Source organism: Plecotus auritus (genome assembly GCF_963455305.1).
Source record: "Plecotus auritus genome assembly, chromosome: 4".
NCBI classification, from domain to species: Eukaryota; Metazoa; Chordata; class Mammalia; order Chiroptera; family Vespertilionidae; genus Plecotus; species Plecotus auritus.
In genome coordinates this window covers 25,874,913-25,893,829 of record NC_137775.1, presented here as the reverse complement: position 1 = coordinate 25,893,829, position 18,917 = coordinate 25,874,913, and the positions used below count along the sequence as shown (strand labels likewise).

The 18,917-nt window shown below is 41.2% G+C and overlaps 1 protein-coding gene across 14 annotated transcripts in view; it reads left to right on the top strand.

The window, feature by feature from the left end:
- The window catches only part of MAP7 (microtubule associated protein 7), a gene marked incomplete at its 3' end in the record, with an annotated part of 149,354 nt that overhangs the window by 74,633 nt on the left and 55,804 nt on the right, over positions 1-18,917 (top strand). For all 14 annotated transcript variants that reach the window (XM_080665968.1, XM_080665967.1, XM_080665966.1 and 11 more), the window contains one exon: positions 16,907-17,008. In XM_080665968.1, the coding sequence (XP_080522094.1) occupies positions 16,907-17,008 (102 nt within the window). The remainder of the gene's footprint in view (positions 1-16,906; positions 17,009-18,917) is intronic.

Sequence of the window (18,917 nt, the reverse complement as noted above, 5' to 3'; positions counted from 1 at the left end):
GAGCAGGAGTTGAATGAGTAGAAGTAGTATATACTAAATTGGACTTAACTAATTAGAATTTGAAGCATGATTTTAAATAATCTAAGAAAGTTTATAATAATCTAAAACCAAAATATAAATATTTATAATTAACATTTTGAACATTTTATAGTATTAGGATCGCTTTTCTAGCTTTTATAATTCAGCCTGAACTTTTGTTAAAGTTGGGTTTTATAAAAGGGCTTATATTTTTTTCACTGTGATGTGAGAATGAACAAGCTTTTAAAGCTGGTTTAGAATAATTACCAGATCAATGGGAACTAACATGTATTGTCAGCGGATGTTTTGTAGACCTCTCTGAAGTCGCTGTGAATTCTGTCTGTATCTATAAAAATTTAGATGAAACTGTCATTCTTATATGCAGTCTTAGCTAAATGACCTCAAACTTCTGTAAGTCAGATCAATATCGGTATTTTTATAGCCCAGCACTTTGATTTCTGTAAGTAGCAGCGAGTTTTAGGGACATGCTCACAGAGATGGTGCTGGCAGGACTCCAGGGAAGAACTGCGCCACACGGTGGTATATCAGCTAGCTAAATTCTTAGGAACACAGCTGTTGGCCTCTGGGCACCTCTGTGACGTGGACCAAGGGCTCTGGCATGGAGGTTGGAAGGAACTTCCCCTCTGTCTGCCCTGGGTGAGTGCTGAGATGCTCAGCCATTTATAAATGGGCTGTTTGAAAGCTGAAACGCATACATATGTGCAGGCCTCTTGAGAATGACTCCAGACCTTATCCAGTTCCAATTACCAAAGAGTCCAATGGGGCTAATTATGTTCTCATCATGCACACCTCACTCTGATCAGAAGCAGCAGCACCTCCAACATGGACCGGACAGCTTTCCAGTCAGTCAGTGGAGGGAGGAAGGAGAGGCAACGAGGCAGTTTTTTGCTGAATCTGAAGAAAATAGAATGTACCTTCTTTATTATTTCTACCGTAAGCAAGTGTTTCTGACAATAATCTATGTCATTGCAAAATATTTTTCTTTTTTATAGAACTATTACTCTACCAGATAGCAAGTAAAATTTCAGGTATCCAGGAGGTCTCAGATTTTCACCTGTCTAATCTGCTTAACCCACCTGGTACTATAGCCCAGCATAGTACAAGTGCAGGTGGAGGATTTAAAAATCAGCCTTGCCCTGGCCAGCGTGGCTCAGTGATTAGAGTGTTGGCTTATACATCCAAGGGTCATTGGGTTTGGTTCCCAGTCAAGGACACGTATCTGGGTTGCAGATTTGATCCCCAGCCCCAGTTGGTGGGAGGCAACCAATCCGTGTGAATCTCTCACATCCATGTTTCTTTCTCTCTCCCTCTTTCCCCCTCCCTCCTAAAAATTAGTGGAAAAATATCCTCAGGTGAGGATTAACAACAACAACAACAAAAGAAAAAAAAAGCAACCTTGATGATGAAGATGAAACATAATAATGTCATTTGCATTTATTTCTATCTCTCTATACAGTGGATGGAGTTATACCTTCATGCCACTAATGCTCGTATAGTTGAGGCTCTTGTATTATAGGGCATAGATGTTAATATAGCAAAAATTATATATAACTGGTTATTCAATGCAAAGACCACATTTTTATGTGGTCACACATTAATTTTATCATTCTGAAGAACAGTGTCCATGTACTACTTTAATGTGATTTTTTAATGACTTAAGTTGTTCTAAAATCAATTTGGTATGAGTTATAGAAAGAGAAGGCCAATGTTTCCTTATGAAATACAACTCTCACTAATGAGATAAGCATCAGCCATCCCTTTCATCTTTCCCATTTCTGCTTTGAGGTGGAGTAAATGTTTGTGCAGTGTTTTTAGATATGAAAAAGGTTGTCTTTTAGATAAATGAAAAATCAAGTTTTGTCATGCATCAGTGGTTACCATACTTTCATTCCTGAATATTTGTTTGCAAAGTTAAGTTCAGCTTGCCTGCCAGAAAATCTTGCCTAAAGAAAATTAAATTGCATATCCAGAGGTACTGATACTATTTCTAAGACAAGATATTTTTAAGTCTAAATGTCAAATTGTACTTATTTATTAAATGAACTTCCATTCTCAACTATCTCTAATGTCCACATGTGACCCTCACCTTATACATATTTACCAGACTATTGTAGTGTTTTAAAGAAGTGGAAATTTTCAATGATATATGGTGTTGTGTTCCAGATAAATTGGATGTTTGAAAGATGAAACACATATTCACATCATAAGAATATTACATGTGCAACTGATAAACCACAAAAGCCCATTTAACCTGTTATGTAGTAACTAGAGGCCCAGTGCATAAAATTCGTGCACAGGGGTGGGGGTGTGTATGTGTCCCTCAGCCCATCCTGCACCCTTTCCAATCTGGGATTCTTTGAGGGATATCCAACTGCCCAATTCCACCAGGATCGGGCCTAAACAGGCAGACAGACATCCCTCTCACAATCCAGGACTGCTGGCTCCCAACCGCTCGCCTGCCTGCCTTCCTGATTGCCCCTAACCGCTTCTACCTGCCAGTCTGATCACCCCCTAACCACTCACCTGCCAGCCTGATCGATGCCTAATTGCTCCCCTGCCAGCCCGATTGCCCCTAACTGCCCTCTCTTGCCAGCCTGGTCCTGCCCAACTGCCTTCCCCTGAGGCCTGGTTCCCCCCAACTGCCCTCCCCTGCAAGCCTGGTCCCCCCCAACTGTTCTCCCCTGCTGGCCTGGTCTCCCCCAACTGCCCTCCTCTACTGGCCTAGTCACCCCCTACCGCCCTCCTCTGCTGGCCTGATTGCCCCCAACTGCTCTCCCCTGCAGGCCTGGCCCCCCCAACTGCCCTCCCCTGCAGGCCTGGTCCCCCCCAACTGCCCTCCTCTGCTGGCCTGGTCCCCCCCAACTGCCCTCCTCTGCCAGCCTTGTCACTCCCAACAGCCCTTCTCTGCTGGCCTGGTCTCCCCTAACTGCCCTCCCCTGCTGGCCATCTTGTGGTGGCCATCTTGTGTCCACATGGGGGCAGCCATCTTTGACCAGATGGGGGCGGCCATATTGTGTGTTGGAGTGATGGTCAATTTGCATATTACTCTTTTATTAGATAGGATGTTTTCATGGAATCTCAAAGAAAATGTTCAGAATTATTCATTCAACAGTTTTTAAACATTTATGCTAATAATACTGTTCTGTACCCTCAAATTGATCATAATGGATTTCGAAAGCTGATTCTCTCCTAATTCCTTCTTCCTACCTCATCCTCACCAAACTATAATTTTTCTCCTTCCTCTGTCTACATGGAGATCAAGCTCAGTATCACAGCCTCTCTCTGCCCCACTATTTACAGAGAGTACACACTCTCGTGAAAATTTTCTTAGGTTTTTCACTGCTATAAAACAAAGGAGGTAGAAGCCCTGGCCAGGTAGCTCAATTGGTTAGAGCATCGTCCCAATACATCAAGGTTGTAGGTTTGATTTCCAGTCAAAGGAAATAGAATAACAAAAAAGTTTGGAGAAGTCGTGGGCTTGGGTCTCATTTGTCAACTAAAAGAAACCATATTGCAACAATAAAGAATCAAAAAGAAGAAGAAGAAGAAAAGAAACCAAAATGCTATGTCATTCATAGACTTCTCTGGTGTATCCAGGAAAGGTGGCAGGTTTGAGGGGACCCTCAAAGATTACAGTGAGATCCATTTACATTTCATTAGAAAACCCAGACAGTTCTTTAAATATTATTCTGTCTGACAATGACTTTATGGGGGTTTTGAAAATAGAGCCGGTTGTCTAGGAGCAGATTCTCGGATAAAGAACAGGGTGGGGAGACAGGCCAGGCCATTGATCAGTCCAGGGCTCCCTGGAATGGAAGGGCAACAGTCTGACTAACATCTGTGTTCCTCCCACCTCCTCTTGGTAATTGTTGACTTTTCCCCCTTCTTCTAGGAGGAGCTGTCTATACAAGTTTGCTTTCTCAATCTCCCTCACCCTCTTTCTGGCTTCGCTAACTGCAATAGCTACCAACTCTCAAGTGGAGGTTGTCAAGTGAGAAATGGTCATATTTAATGCATTCCAGAAGCACTTAGAGGAAAGGAGTCAGATTATCAGCTTAGTTGTGGCTTAGCTCTACGTGACCCTGAAGGAGCTATAGTTTAGGCAGACTTGGACTTTGTGGTAGTATTCTCCTGTTTGAAATGGATGTAGCCTACTTCAAGTACATACACATATTGGAAAATGAGCATCTAAGTTGCAGTCTACAAACCGAATAGCCATTAGTGCTCTGTCCTTTCGCAGAGAGCCTTTCCGTCTGCCGATGCTGTGTGCCAGGGTGTCACGCCTGCCACACTGTCGTCTTTGTGCTTTTGAGAGTTGGCAGAGCTCTGTAAAACGGCTCTCTTGTTTTCAGACTGGGATCCTTTCCTTTTGTTTGTTTTGTTTTCACTTGTTACTACATTTAGATATTTGACAGGTTCCAAAATTTGAGATCCTCTATTTGGGGACATTTGGAGTGTGGCAAATGGAAGAAATTGAATAAACAAAATGCCATGTCTAGTAGAAAGGTAATAAAAAAGAGAACAGAACATGTTTTAAATCGCGCTTTTACTTTTCCTGGAGGAGACTGGAGGAATGCTTTGTGACTGACATCCCTTTTCCTGGCCCGATACTGAGTCTCTGGTTGCCACTCTGAGCATAGCAAAGTCCGGACTTAGTCACATTTCTTGGCATTCCAGGATGATAGTCTTCATTATTTAATAGATCCGACAGTATTCTCAGGCCACAAACTGCATACCCCTGAAAGTCGCTAGCAGTGAGAGTCCCAACACAGCCTCTGCATAGAGCTGCTCAGTGGGAGTCAGCACTGTCCGTCCATGTGGGTGTCACCAGCCTTCTTCTCCGGGTGGTCAGAGTTCTGCTCCTCTCCTCACCCCCAGGCTCAACAGCCTATGATTCTGGCTTTGAAGGGTCACAGAGGTGGCCGGGAAGTGTTCCACCCTTGTGCTGTGCTGCTCCATTTCCTAAGCAGGGAAGATGCCAGAGAAGCAATTCATCCTCAGCCCAGCCCACAGCGTCTCCCATCAGTTGGCAGAAGCCACAGCTTGAACCGATACAGGTTTGGCTTGCAAAACGGAGAGAGGAAGAAGTGGTAAATGTATCCACGTGGAACAAACCTAGTTTATACTTCTGATTCAGTTCTAACATTGCGGCTCCTTGCGGGTCCCAGTCCTGCCTTTGTTCACATTACCCTATCTCCCAGGAAGGCAAAGCCTCTTGGAGTTTCTTTCTTTGTAGTCCTTTCCTTTAGAAGAGGTTGCCTTCTCAGTGGGGTCCTGACTGGCAGAAGCAGAGAGGCCCCAACTGCAAGAGATTAATTGATACACCAACAGGGGGCCAGGGATGAGGTGCTGGCGTGGAGACAGGGAGGTGAATCGCACTCAATTCGGGCCGGGGTCCCCTCGCACACATCGATGAAGACTCAGAGGACTTAAAGTTGCAGAGAAGGCGCGATAGGGGATATCTGGTTACTTCGGACATGTATTGGAAATGATGAAATGCTGTGTAATTAAAGAAGGAACTTGAAAAGTAGGCCAAGTAGGATTACCGAATGAGAAAAGAAAGGGACAGAAGAGTAAGTAGCATGATGTTGTGAATAAACAGAAAGCAAATGTATATGTACATTGAGACTGTGTTTTTTTTTGTTTTTGTTTTTGTTTTTTTGTTTTTTTGTGTTTTTTTTTTCAGAAAGAAAGGAGGGAGGGAAGAGACTTTTTATTTTTATTTACAGCTTTATGTACTATTTGATTTTCCTAACCATATGAAAGGCATTTCTTTTTTAAGATAAAAAGAATAAGCAGGTTATCTGGGTGATGGAATTCTGGGTTTTTCAAATGTTTATCTTCATAGTCTCTCTGTAGTATAAAAAAATTTAATAAGTGTTATTTTAAAAATAAAATTAAGCAAAATTGAAAGTTTTATTTTTATCTCTTTTTATAGGCAAGTGTGCATTAATACATTCTGTGCTGATACTTATAGAATAGCTGGTGGAGAAGTTAATTTAGTCCTTCTGTAGCCAACCCCTGAGTCCTTCCCTGCAGTTAATAAGCAGTCATATATGGGGCCTTACGGTACTAGCTGTGAGAATGAAGGACTGTGGCTCGGGACTTATCAAGAGCTCTTCTAGGTGACTAGGTTTGCTCTGGGAACGCTGCACATTCTTTACAGAAACCCACTGGCTTTGAAGTTGTTTGAAACCCTATGGAAATGATTTCTATCACAAAAGATGTTATTCAAACCCTGATCTGGTATGTTTTATTCACTTTTTTCCTTCTAACTGCTCCTTCTGTTATTAAATGCTGACTTGCTTAAATGTGATGAACCAGCACCTGTTTTGCTTTCCGACTTCTGGAAGCAATTAGAATGTGTAAGATTCATGATGTGCCTAATAAAGGAGGTGCTGAAATTGGAAACATGGCCTGACCAGTGTGGCTCAGTGGTTGAGCGTTGACCCATGAACCAAGAGGTCATCAGTTCCATTCCCAGTTATGGGCTCGATCCCCAGTAGGGGGCATGTAGGAGGCAGCCGATTGATGTTTCTGTCTCTCTAAACATCAATAAAAGCATATTTTTTTAAAAAAAATTGGAAACATGTAGAGAATCCCTCAGTGTGTCCAGCCTTCATATGAACACCCTGAATGAATAGCCACCATTATCTAAGACACAACACCTAAGATATTTTTATTCTCTAACCACCACCTAGTTTTGTGGGCACTGTTCTTTCCTTTTTAGTTCATGAACTGTCCTCTGTAGCCTTTTACTATCCCCATCCCCCCACTTAATATCATAGATAGCAATGTGGGGCAGACCTGGAGTGTAGTAAAAGTCAAAAGTGTGCTGGAGAAATGGATTGGCTTCTGTTTGGTACTGCAATGGTGGGTGCCTGACGTTACGCACTTGTCAAAACCTAGAACACCAAGAGTGAACTCTGACGATGTGTCAGTGTAGGTTCATTGATTGAAACAAAGGTGCCTCTCTGTGCAGGATGTTTATAGTCGGGGAGCTGTGCCCAAATGGAGAAGGGCGTACATGAGAACGCTGTGCTTTCTGAAACCTAAAACTGCTCTAAAAATTTAAGGCTACTTTTTATTTTTCAATTCCACTTTACATTCAGTATTATTTTGTTTTGGTTTCAGGTGTATAGCATAATGGTTAGACAATCATATACTTTGCAAAGTGTTCCCCCTGATATTTAAAGTATCCATCTGGCACTGTACATAGTTAATACAATATTATTGACTACATTCCCTATGCTGTACTTTACATCCCCGTGACTATTTTGTGAATACCAATTCAAGGTGTTTGTGTTTTTTTTTCTAAGAAAGAATGATGGTATTTAAATAGTTGGAGTGATGATGAGGCTGGTGTAGAAGTGACTGCAGCATGTGAGACTGGGTTGGCCCATAATTTTAAACCACCTGTAAGTTAAGTGTTCAGTGGTTACATGAAATGAATTGGAATAAATGTCACCTTTCATTATCACTCATTCCTATTTAGTGTTTCAGAGTTTACATAAGAAAATTTAAAGCTAAGTATTTGCTATATTTTCTGCAGAGGAGGAATGATTAATTATTGATATTCTGCAGTTGTGTATATGTGTCTTTATTTCACAGATTAAACTCATTCAGTCAACTAATACGGAATTAAAGTTACAGTCACATTTCTTTGCAAAACTGGTATTTAAAACTGACTCCACTGATTACTTGGGACTCTTTAAGAACTATACGTTTTCTACCTTGATCATTTTATTTTGCACTTTCTACCTTTTCTATTTTGTGGCTTATAGTAGTCATTTTGTAAAACACTGGCATTAGCTATTATAGCTTTCTTTTTTTTAAAAAAATATATTTTTATTGATTTCAGAGAGTAAGGGAGAGGGAGAGATAGAAACATCAATGATGAGAGAGAATCACTAATTGGCTGCCTCCTGCATGCCCCCTACTGGGGATCAAGCCCACAACCCAGGCATGTGCCCTTGACCAGAATCGAACCCGGGACCCTTCAGTCCACAGGCACCCTCCAACCACTGAGCCAAACCAGCTAGGGCTTAGCTTTCTTTAACGTACAATAGTATCCTGTTAAAAGTAAAAACAACTTCTTTTAGTTGGTTAATTGAAGCTGATTATAATAAAATTGAATTCTAATTATTTTTCTTTCCCAAGTTATTTAAATAGTTGCTTTTAATTACACATTGTATTTAATTGAATTGGATCTAATTTGATAAACTCCCTATTCAGCTGTTGAAATTTGGACAATTAACGACATCTCTCTAATTTACTATTTCTCAGTGTAACTGGAAAACTTTTAATATGGTTAGGCTTTTCCCCTCTTTTCTGTACTTTGCCCTGTGCTTTGCTTAGTCATAAACCTTACTCATATTATGGGGCAGAGATAATTTGTGGAGCAAATCTCCAGGAAAGTGTGTTACCTGTGGGGACAGGACGGCTTGCCTTTTAATCTGGTTTATATTAATCAGGTGGAAAATACAGCATTTTCTATTCTATTTATAGTGTTGCCATCTGGCTGAAGGAAGGTTTTTGTTGTATTTATTTTTTGCTTGTTTTTAGATAAAAGCCTTTGTGGTTGAATTTAAAGTGTGTATGTTTACTCCTTTCAGCTAAACAAATCAGCTTAAGAAGTGATTCCCAATAGTTCCCAATAAATATATGGAACATGTGTTTTTCTGAAATATGCTTTTCTTTATTTCAGTAAAGATGGATATTTCTTTGCCTTTTGAACAGATTAACAAACAAATCTATTAAATTGCTTTGGGAAAAGATTGGGGTTTACACATCTCTCAAAGCTGACATGCCTGCTTTGTAGCCTTTCTGATGTTTCCAGGAGAGGCATAATGCTCGCATGCTTTTCCCCAAGCCGTGTAAGTCAGATACTGTTGTATGTGGAGTATATCACGCAAATTCCCGAAGTACTACAAGTCATACTGGGCCGACCTTTCTATTATGTACTGCAAAAACAGTCATTTGATTTTAAGTCTTGCCTGATACAATGTCAAAACCATTTTAGAATTTCATTAAACATTTTCTTTCTTTTCTGATGCTAACTTCCAAGAGCTTTGATCATTACTACGCAACTTCACATATAACAGTGAAGAATTATAAACTAAGGGCAAGCTCTCCATCATGTGGAATAATCAGAAAAGTCATTAGGAATTACAAGAATGCATTATGTCCTTCTTGTTCTAATGCAACTTTCATAAGTAACATTGGATAAAATATTTACAATCTATGATTCAAATATTACAATACTCCTGGCAGCTATATCAGAAGAAAAATGAAATGTCAAGCAAACAAGCAAAAGGATTGTGAAGTAGAAACTTTTAGGTGAAACACCCTAAATTATATTATGATTTTAAACTTTTTTTTTAATATTCTTCAATTGCCATAACAGTATTCTGCAGCTAAATTCTCAAATCAGCTATTTGTTAGGGTGTTGGAGATCCCCCAAGACCACACCAGGTCCTGTGATCACTAGGAAGACTCGGAACTCAGCAGATGGTCATGCTTGTGGCTAAGATTCACTGTAGCAAAATCAAGCATGTCTAAGGATAGCACTCTCAGTCCTGCTATGACTCTTTTCTTCATAGATAGATCAAAATTATGAGATTGAAACTTGAAGTTGCAATAGTCAGCTTTTCCTACTGCAAAATATGGCAGTCGCATGTGGCTCAAAGCCTAGTTCTGTCTTCTCCCAGAGCTATGTGTGTCACCTGGGGGTGGTATGTCCACAAAGTCCAGAAGAGCCCATGCAGAGCTGGGGGTGAAACTTTCTCTGTTTCCCCACCCACATTCCACATTTTGTTTAAGATAGTGACAGAGATACTTATCCTTGCGGATGTGAAGACCACACATCAGTGAGGTTTAAACTTAGGATGGCCTCTGAAGTCTTATTACTCTAATAAGACTTTTCACTAAATGAAGCATTTGTTGGACTAGTTATTTTGATCAATTGAGAGAAGACTCTTCAAGCAAACAATAGGAACTAAGCAGTGAGAAGCCCAGGACTTTCATAGGAGGACGTTGCACGGAATGCAGTGAGTTACGGAGGATGTGGAGCATCGAGGCACGTTGGGGCACCCACTGGAGCTGCAAAATTTTTGCTAGATGAGAGACCTGTATGTATGCTGCCTCTGTGTTTTGCTCAGAATGATTTAGAGACAGTCCCAGACCACCAGGGTGCTTCTCTGTATCCTTCATCTTGTCTTTTCTCCAACATGCACACATGACACTAATGGAATAAAGCTTTCAAGCTAGCAGGAAGATCAATAAAGATTTTATGCAGCAGGCGAAGACTTATTGAGCATCATAGTATGTGGCTAAGTTCTCTATTTTTAAAAAATGAAGGAAAGTAATTCAACTATTGGGCAGTCACCTGAGTCATTTGTATTTTAACTAGAGGCCCGGTGCACGAAATTCGTGCACGGGGGGTTCGGGGGTGTCTCTCAGCCCAGCCTGCACCCTATCCAATCTGGGACCCTTCAAGGGATGTCCGATTGCCCGTTTAGGCCCGATCCTAGTAGGACATCCCTCTCACAATCTAGGACTGCTGGCTCCCAACTGCTCGCCTGCCTGCCTTCCTGATTGCCCCTAACTGTTTCTGCCTGCCACCCTGATCATCCCCTAACCATTCCCCTGCCAGCCTGATTGATGCCTAACTGCTCCCCTGCCAGCCTGATTGTCCCTAACTGCCCTCCCCTGCAGGCCTGGTCCCCCTCAACTACCCTCCCCTGCAGGCCTGGTCTTCTCCAACTCTCTCCCCTGTAGGCCTGGGTTCCCCCCAACTGCCCTTCCCTGCAGGCCCGGTTGCCCCCAACTTCCCTCCTCTGCCAGCCTGGTCACCCCTAACTGCCCTCCCCTGCTGGCCATCTTGTGTCCACATGGGGGCAGCCATCTTGTGTTGGAGTGATGGTCAATTTGTATATTACTCTTTTTTTTTCTTTTCTTTTAAATTTAATAAATCTTTATTGTTCAGTTTATTACAATTGTTTCTCCTTTTTCCCCCCATAGCTCCCCTCCACCTGGTTCCCAACCCACCTTTTGCCCTTACCTCCCCCCACACTGTCCTCATCCATAGGTGTACTATTTTAGTCCAGTCTTTTCCTGCACCCCACATACCCCTTTCCCCCTGAGAATTATCATTCCACTCCCTTTCTATGCCCCTGATTCTATTATATTCACCAGTTTATTCTGTTCCTCAGATTTTTAATTCACTTGATTTTTAGGTTCACTTGTTGATAGATATATGTATTTGTTCATAATTTTTATCTTTACTTTTTTCTTCTTCCTCTTCTTAAAGAATACCTTTTAGCATTTCATATAATACTGGTTTGGTGGTGATGAACTCCTTTAGCTTTTTCTTATCTGTAAAGCTCTTTATCTGACCTTCCATTCTGAATAATAGCTTTGCTGGGTAGAGTAGTCTTGGTTGTAGGTTCTTGCTATTCATCACTTTGAATATTTCTTGCCACTCCCTTCTGGCCTGCATAGTTTCTGTTGAGAAATCAGCTGACAGTCGTATGGGTGCTCCCTTGTAGGTAAATAACTGTTTTTCTCTTGCTGCTTTTAATATTCTCTCTTTGTCTTTTGCTCTTGGCATTTTAATTATGATGTGTCTTGGTGTGGTCCTCTTTGGATTCCTTTTGTTTGGGGTTCTGTGCGCTTCCTGGACTTGTAAGTCTGTTTCTTTCACCAGGTGGGGGAAGTTTTCTGTCATTATTTCTTCCAATAGGTTTTCAGTATCTTGCTCTCTGTCTTCTTCTGGCACCCCCATAATTCTGATGTTGGTACGCTTGAAGTTGTCCCAGAGGCTTCTTACACTATCTTCAACTTTTTGGATTCCTTTTTCTTTTTTTTGCTTTTCCAGTTGAGTGTTTTTTGCTTCTTTGTATTTCAAATCTTTGAATTGATTCTTGCGTTCCTCTAGTCTGCTGTTGGGTCTCTGTATAATATTTTTTATTTCAGTCAGTGTATGTTTAATTTCTACTTGGTCATTTTTCATATCTTCGAGAGTCTCATTATATTTATCGGCCTTTTCTAGGATATTCTTGAAAAGCCTTATAACCGTGGTTTTGAATTCTATATCCAGTCGTTTTTTTTCCTCCATTTCTTTCGTTTGTGATCTGTTTCTTCGTCTCCCCATTTTTCACTGCTTCCCTGAGTTGGTAGGGTAGCTTTGTGTGCTAGGTTTCCTATATGGCCCAGTGGGTCGGCCTCCCAGTTAACCTGAGGTGGACACTCTTGGTGCACCACTTTGTGGACTGTGTGTACAGCCTTGTTGTAGTTAAGTCTTGATTGTTGTTGGTATCACTGGGAGGAATTGACCTGCAGGCCAGTTGGCTGTGAGGATCAGCTGTGTCTACACTGGGAGTTTTTCGGTGCTGGAGACAGCCTTATAGGATTAGCCTTGTCAAATTGCAATAGCCTCTGTGCTCAGCTTGGAAGGGGCGGAGTTTCAGGGCGGAGCAGACAGTCTTGGCTTCCCGTCAGCCCTGCCTTTGCTCGGGAGTGTCCAGACCTCTGCCTTCCACAGTTCCCGAGTTTCCGCCTTACAGTCCAGATTTCCCCCGTGAGAGTGTGGGTCCCCAGGGGCTCACCCGGAACTGCGGTTCAGTGCAGTCAGAAGCCTCTGACTCCCTTCCACTAGGGTCAGCCTGTGGTAACCTCCGCAGTCAGTCCTTGTGCACACTCGCGCCTCCAGACCCCTGCCGCCGCGGCTCCCCTGAGTCTCTGAGTTTCTGAGTCTCCGTGTGCCTTTCTCTCCACCCGACAGTCCAAACTCCCCCTGTACAAGCCTGGGTCCACAGGGTTTCGCCCGGAACTGAGGTTCAGTGCAGTCGGAACTGGGGTTCAGTGGTCGGGGGCTTCCTTCCCCCTCCCGCCACAGAAAGCCAGCCAGGCACTCCACCGCCCTTCCTCTCTGCGCGCGCGTGTCTCCGTACCTCAGCTCTTTGCCGCTCCTTCTCCGTGAGCTTTCCTCTTTCCTTCTAGTTGTAGAGTTTCCACTCAGCCAGCTTTCCTGTGGTTCTGGATGGTGTCCGTTCTGTCTTTTAGTTGTAGTTTTGAAATTGTTGTGCGGGGCAGCAGTTTAGGTGCTTACCTATGCCTCCATCTTGGTTTCTCCTGATTTGTATATTACTCTTTTATTAGATAGGATGGCAAATTTAAAAATGGTATATGTGATCCTATCTGCTACTTACCTAGCATTCCAGGTATTTAAATGTCAGAGATCTTACATGAATAAATTCGAGTTCTCTTTGTGTTCCTAAGCCATGAAAGTCCTTGCACTTCATTTAAAAAAAAGAAAAGAAAAAAAAGAAAGTCTCATAAGGTTTTATTTTCTCATTATGCTTAAGGGGTTGTTGTTTTTTAAGGCTTATATTTATTTAATGTGATGATAACTTGAAGAGCATTAAATCTCAGAAAACTGTCATCTTGCTAAGTCTCAGAAAGACTGATGATCACCTCTTTCCAAACTAGGGTACCCTATAAACCTCCCAGTAAGTTTAGCCTACCTCAGGGCTGTGGCTGAGCTGAAAACCTCTGAACCCAGCAGCCGAGCCAGACCTTCCTGCCTCCCTGGTACCTTGCTCCCCAGGACCACTGTCAACAAGTTACATAAGTTTGCTCTCCCTGTTTGTGCTGGGTGAGCAAAGCCCTGCGGAAATAGGAACCCACTGTCCCACAGTTGCACAGGAAATAAATAGAGAGCAAAGAGCACATTTTACCATTTATTGAGCCTGCCATTTAATTTTCACAACTCTGAAAGTAAGTGTGTTTTCCTGCTCTACAGATGGGGATTAGGACTGAGGCTAAGTGGCACACTGAGGCTTCACAGTTTTAAACGGCAGAGCCAGGTCAGCTTGACTTGAAAGCACGTACACCCCACTAACCTCCAAACACCTACACTGCACAGGAGCTGTGGGTGTGTGAGGCCCGGCACCTCGATGGAAGGGCATAAAAGATGAAGGAGACTGGATGGCTGTTAATACCTGCTGTGTGCCAAGCCCTGTGATAGACTTTTAGCATCCATCTTCTCCACTAATCCTCCCAACAACCCTGTGAGTTACACAGTCTCGCCCCCTTACTACCTACTCGGAGAAGTCAAGAAACTTTCTGAAGGTCATTCAGTTAGTAAGTAACAGGGCTCATATTCGAACGCAGGTCTCTTGGAGTCTGTGTCCTCCCTCTTACCAAAATAGAGTGTTAACCAGAGAGGTTTTTGGAGAAATAAGGAATCTTACAGTAATAACAGAGGGGGAAAAAAAACTGATAAAATGTGGAAAGATAGCTTGAAAACTAAACAAATATCCAACTGAATTGTAAGAAATTAGCAGTATATAATCTTGGACTAAACAGCTGACAATTTTTTAATTACCTTTATTTTACTAAATTTAACCTGTTTTACATGAACATAAAAAAATCTTAAAATAGATTTCAAAAATTGTCTTGAGTACGTGTTCTGGGATAGAAATGAATTTCTGAGATTCAGATGATAGTAAGTTAGTAGATAGATGTTCGATTAGAGTGGATCTAATAAAAGACAGATAAAAATAAATTGGAATCCAAGTAGCCAGACCTGTAGTTTAATTGCAATTTATTTTTTACATTTGAGGTTCAAGACAATAAAGCAAATTTCAACAACAACAAAAAAATACTTTTATCAGGGATTATTCAGAAAAGTCACTCGTACTGAATGTGCTATGATCTTCTTTTTAATATGTTTTTATTGATTTCAGAGAGGAAGGGTCATCAATCGGCTGCCTCCTGCACGACCCCTACTGGGGATTGAGCCCAAAACCCAGGCATGTGCCCTTGACCAGAATCGAACCGAGGACCCTTCAGTCTGCAGGCTGACACTCTATCCACTGAGCCAAACCAGCTAGACTCCAGCTGCTGGAGCATGCTGTGGTCTTTTTAATCTCCTTTGTGTCCCACTGTGACATAATATTCGGTTAGGGTGATATTTGTTGTCAGGACCTGGGGCACTGCAGATATTCATTTACCAGAGAAAGTTTAAATTATGTCAAATATAATAAGGCAAGAAAGAAATGGATACATTTGAAATATAGTTTAAACAAGTGGTCCTAATCATCTTTCAGTTAATTAAAAATAATAAGTAGAAGATCCCTAAACAGCTTACTAATTATAATGAAAACACTCCAAATCTGGGTGGCACTCCTTTCTGTTTATCTTTCTTAATTATTAACTTATTTATGAGCAGTTTTAAAAGATTAACTTTTGCAGAATAAGGGCAAAGTTTCCAAGTACAATTTTTGATCTTTAGGGGCTGCCTCTAAAGTTGTGAGACTATAGGCAAGACTAACTAGGATGGGCTTCACCTGCCTAGGTGATGACAGCTGACAACTCGTTTTCACCATTACTAGAAGCCATCACACTTTCTGATTTCCATTCTGGGTCAGAGTCAGAGCCTATTCTGGCTTCACTCATGCCCCCCTAGATGTGTCCCCATCCCCCAGCATTGAGTGTGTACACACAGAATACAGCCTTTTTCCAGTGGTGAATTTCCTGGTAAAATTTCAAGTGGCAAAATCCTATCAGAAACCACTGATTTGAGACCTTTTACTGTTTATTAGCAGCCTGCCCATTCTCTTACTATATCTTTATAGACCTTTCCCTGAAAATAAAGCAAAGAAAGCTCAATTGGATAAAAGTTAAACCAATCAATGTTTGCTTGAGCATTTAATGCAAATAAATTGAAACTGAGCAATATTTAAGTTGCATGAGATATTTTTTACTATTTAGTCTGATTTTCCATGCTAGCTGATAGTATATGTAATTGAGAGAGGGCCATAAAAATTCAGTATATTCCCCATTCAGAGATCAAAGGTAAACTTTGTAAATTTAGTAATTTTTTTAGTACATCTTGGGTAACATTTTTAAATTTAGTCTTCTTGAAGCACAATAATTATCACATTCTTTCAGGTTTAAAAACCTTGAGCAGATGATTTCCGTTTTCTAGACAATATCAGCCTAATGGAAAAGAGGTAGTCAGGAAGCAAGGGCTATAAACAGCAGGGTAAGGAGAAGTAGGGAGTGATGAGTGATGGGGTGCTAGTTCAAACGGGTCAAGGGGACTCTCTAATGTCACCTTTGAGCAGTGACCCAAAGAAAGTGAAGGAGAGATCCATGTTGATAACTGGGAAAACACTTCAGGTAATTGCAAAGGCTCTGACATGATTTCTGTCTATAAGTGTAGCAAACATCCTTTAAATATCCTCTGGACATACGTTAAATAAAGTAATACAGGTAAAGAAAAATCGTTTGGTCCTGGAGAACCCTATACTTTATATAACCAGAGAACTGCCTGGTATTACTGCCCTTCATTCCTTTCCTAGAATACACTTCCCTTAGTCTCTTTAATAGTCTTTGCTGTTGAACTTTTGTCCAAAGCTTTTTCAAAACCATAGTACATTATATATCCTGGTTCCCGTTTGGTGACCTACTTGGTAGTGTTCTTGGAATTTTTTGCTGCCTAACACATGAACTCTGTAAGAACTAAGATCAGAGGTTTTAGATTCCAATCATGTTTCCACACGGTTGTTTTATGTGAAAACTGGGACAGCAGGGTAAACGGCTTCACAGACCCGTGAACATGCCACAACTACAGGATTGGCTCCTTACACCAAGGCTGTTGCTTTTTGGATGTGTCCTTCCCAATGAACAGCATGAGCCTTGAGGGCAAGATTTTTTGTGTGTGTCATCTTTTTTTATCTTTCCTAAATCTAGCCTAGTACCCGATACAAAGGTTAATAGTAAAATATTGAGTAGGTGAAAGTTTCTGAATAAATTTTAAGCAACTAAATATGTGTTTTCTCTTGTCTCATCTGTGTAGCGCCTGACAGCTACAAAGTACATGAGAAGAAAACTGCTGCCTCCAACCGGCCGCCCTCTGCTATTTCAGGACAAAATAGCAACCACTCAGGAAATAAGCCAGGTATGATGCAGTGCATTTGCTGTGGAAACGGGAGGTTATCCCAAAAACCTTGAAGACATGCTAGGATTCAGGGGAGCATGGTTCCATTCTGCCACCAAAACACACACTCGTACTGACTTGTACGAGTTTGTTAGAGAACCTCTCAAAGCCTTGATTTTCTCTTTTTAAAATGGACATTCAAAGGCATTCCCTATTTATCTCTCAGAATCATTTTGATAGTCTGAGATGGGGTAGGTGGATGCACTGTTTACTGTCAAGCAGTGTATAAGAAGTAATAATTTTACTATCCTGTTTGAAGTGATAGGTATGACACATTTCAGTATGCCCAGCATTATTGCATATCACTTTTGTGACTTTTTCAAAAACCATTTAAGAACATCTTTACACATAACAAAAGCTGGCATAGAATTATGTTTTTGTTCATCAATCTTTACAATGATTGCACAGCTATACAGTAATTTCATTTAATAACCTATGATTCATAGTCTGTTCTATTCGGTGATCCAAAGAAGCGGTCTGTAAACATAATACAAACAGTTGGATAGACAATGCATTTGCTTCCAGGTATCCAACAACCATGTGTGGTTCTTGGGAGAGACTAATGGACTGTATGATGATGAGAGATAACCAAAGGAAGGTAAAGGCAAATCGAATACGAGAGTCTTGGAAGTCTACTTCATGCTGATTCCAAGGCCAAAGTTACTCAAGAACAGGAAATCAGTGAGATAATATCAATAAACATAAATAAATTAAAATAATAATAATAAAGATAGAAATAATTGCATCTAGCCTCATAGGAAACAGTCGCCATTATATCTACCTTTGTGGAGCTTTATCCCACATGGAAAAGGTCTTACATAAGACACTTTTAAATAAGACCTAAATCGGCTGGTCACTTAGAAGAAGAATAAGTACTATTACAAATATTGCATGAGTAGCCTTCAGTGGAGTTTCAATTAGCAAGCCGAGATTTCCCCATTTAGTTGTTTTGCCTTTCCATTCATTCATTTATCCATCCATCTATCCACCCACCATCTAATTATAATTATATGTATTGTTCTATGCCTGGGACTGTGAGAGATAGTGTATGAACAAAACAATGAGACCCCTATCCTCACTGGGCTTATTCTGGAGGGCTTTTGTTCCTTATATTCAAGTGAACATCCTTGTGGAAGTAAAAGTTCTTTAGTATGAAAACCCATTTGTTTTGCCATGAGAATTGAATATAACTAAATGGTTTATACTATTTTCCCCTTGTTCTCCCTATCAATAATCACTTATGATTTTTTCTACCCTTCAATCAATCCTAATCAATTTTTATACCATTCTGAAATTTTCAATGAAAATTTCTTCCATTCTTGACTGTGCAATTTATACTTCTATATCCCAATGACTCATTTATTCATCTGGTGTTAGCATTGTGTAGGTACTAAGGGTGTCTATACTAATAAAAGGGTAATATGCTAATTAGACCGGACATCCTTCCGCACAAAGCCACAGTGGCAGGGACTGAGGCACAGGCAGTTAGGGGTGACCAGGCCGGCAGAGGAGAGAAGTTAGGGGTGATCAGGCCAGCAGGCAGGTGAGCAGTTAGGAGCCAGCAGTCCCGGATTGCAAGAGGGATGTCCGACTATTGGTTTAGGCCCCATCCCTGTGGGTTCGGGCCTAAACTGGCAGTCAGACATCCCCTGGGGGTCCTGGATTGGAGAGGGTGCAGACCAGGCTGAGGGCACCCCCCCATGCACAAATTTCATGCACTGGGCCTCTAGTATTATTAAAAGACACAAACCCGACTCTTCTAGTTGGCATTGTGGTGGAGTAAACTAATATGTGAATAGATACTTCTAACACAAAATCCAATGTGATAAGACACAGCTGCATAGAGTGCAGAGAAAGCATAGAGGCCAAA